This window comes from Vicia villosa, linkage group LG7, assembly GCF_029867415.1.
Source record: "Vicia villosa cultivar HV-30 ecotype Madison, WI linkage group LG7, Vvil1.0, whole genome shotgun sequence".
NCBI lineage: Eukaryota > Viridiplantae > Streptophyta > Magnoliopsida > Fabales > Fabaceae > Vicia > Vicia villosa.
In genome coordinates this window covers 47,479,956-47,482,008 of record NC_081186.1, presented here as the reverse complement: position 1 = coordinate 47,482,008, position 2,053 = coordinate 47,479,956, and the positions used below count along the sequence as shown (strand labels likewise).

Sequence of the window (2,053 nt, the reverse complement as noted above, 5' to 3'; positions counted from 1 at the left end):
TTTTAATAACTAAATAAATCCTAATCGATACCTAAAGCGCTCTCGCCCTCTTTAGGATTGATGTCTCGTTCCTACTATTCGGTTCAAACCCCATCCTTTTGAAATGTCGGTTCGAACCTTAGTTAATTTTTCACTCTCGTGACAAATTCATGTTAAGTAACTTCTCACTCTCGTGATGAAGCTAATTAAATTAAGTTTAAAAACAGGGAGAATATGCATCAGAGAAGTAGTATTCGAGTTATTATGGGTTTCTACCTCATAAATGATGAAGGATTTCCATCAATAGAACTACCTCACGATTTTTCAAGTTGGTCATTTATATTGTCATGTTAGCTTTCTTTCAACATGATCATGATGTTTGTAGAATCTGTTCTGAGATTCCCCGAGGGTGTCGACAAGTCAAAAGAGAAATTTAGAAGATGTTGGATGAGAGGACTCTCCACATTACCTATGAAAGAAATGAAGATGATGACATTGATGTTGTAATTACTGAATTCAACCTTCCCGAAGCTGTGGAGGTACCCTATGACAGTCAGAATGCTACCATTGTTCCTCTCAAAATTCATATGCCAAAGCCATTTCCTTATGATTCTAGTACTATTGTTCCTTGGAAGTATAATGCTACAATAATGGCTGGGAGAGAAGAAGTTAAGCCTGGTCCTATGCTGACTGTTGTAAATATTACTGATGTGAGTTGTATGACTCGAAATGGTAATTTGTTTGCTCAAAATCCTCCTTACAAGGAAAATCCAAGAAATGATAATTTCTCTGCACAAGTTCCCCCTCTAAAGGATATGCATAGGAAAAATCTTGGTAAAGAACCTGTGACTGTGAATGTAGAACCCGTCTTTGAAACTAAATACGATGATGCTAAAGAATTCCTAAATTTGATTAAATAAAGCGACTAAAAGGTGGTTGATCAACTCCTTCAGACACAATCAAAGATATCTCTATTGTCTTTACTGATAAACTCCAAGGCTCACCAAAATGCCCTAATTAAGATTTTGAACCAAACCTATGTTGAGCATGATGTGACCCTTGTGCAAATTGACAATGTTGTTTCCAATATCACCATCAATAATGTGCTGAGCTTTAGCAAAGAAGAGATTCCTCCGGAAGGTAGAGAGCACAACCATTCTCTGCATATATCCATGAAATATGGAGAGTACACCTTGACAAATGTACTGGTTGATATTGGGTCCTCCGTGAATGTTATGCCAAAGAGCACCTTAGATAGGTTGTCTTATTATGGGGCACCTATAAGATTGAATGAAATTGTTTTAAAAGCTTTTGATGGTTCCAAGCGCAACCTCATCAGAGATATTGATCTACACATCCACATTAGACCTAATGATTTTGAAATCACTTTTCAAATAATGGATATTTATCCCGCTTATAGCTGTCTGTTGGGAAGACTATGGGTCCATAGTGCTGGAGCTATAACTTATACTCTCCACCAAATGCTGAAGTTTGTTGTGAATGACAAGCTTATAACTGTCTATGGAGAGAAAACAATATTTGTTAGTCAATTGTCATCTGCTCCAAACGTCAATGCTGATATTGAAGAAATTGGGACTCAATTCGAAGCCTTGGAAGTCGTCAACTCTGTGCATGGTAAAAGAGATGATGCATCCATTTCTTCTTGGAAAGATGCCCAAGAAGTGGTTGAACAAGGATTATACGAAGGTTGGGGACATGTCATCGAACTTCCTACCAACAGAACAAGAGTGGTCTAAGATTCATACCTCAGAGATCAAGAGGGAAGAAATCAGGATCTGTGAACTATGACAAATCTTTGCACGAGAGCATTCAAAGTGCTGACTTCATCAATCCAGACGATCAAGACATGGCTGCTATCATTGAAGACGCTCCAGATCCAAAATATTCAAGCTTTGTGACTCATGGAGAGGCTAGCCCGAATTGGACTTTTGTCAACATTTCTTCTTTTATTCACGAGTCTAAGTAATTTTGTATCTTTTAAAATTCCTTTCGCTTTGCCCAAGGTGAAAGATTGTTGTGTCGGGCTGATTAAATAATTCCTTTTGTAACCTTA

General features: G+C 37.7%; 1 protein-coding gene across 1 annotated transcript; it reads left to right on the top strand.

Annotated features, from left to right (window-relative positions):
• The first annotated feature begins 419 nt into the window (after window positions 1-419).
• On the top strand, window positions 420-1,736 carry LOC131618983 (uncharacterized). Its single transcript, XM_058890130.1, has 2 exons — window positions 420-830; window positions 912-1,736. The coding sequence occupies exons 1-2, from the start codon at window positions 420-422 to the stop codon at window positions 1,734-1,736; spliced, it is 1,236 nt and encodes a 411-aa protein (XP_058746113.1).
• Window positions 1,737-2,053: the final 317 nt, after the last annotated feature.

Bases quoted from the DNA above. Each gene is read 5' to 3' on its own strand.
- LOC131618983 (XM_058890130.1), top strand. From the start codon at position 420: ATGTTGGATGAGAGGACTCTCCACATTACCTATGAAAGAAATGAAGAT. The intron at 831-911 runs GTGAATGTAGAA...AGCGACTAAAAG, and splicing joins TTGGTAAAGAACCTGTGACT to GTGGTTGATCAACTCCTTCA.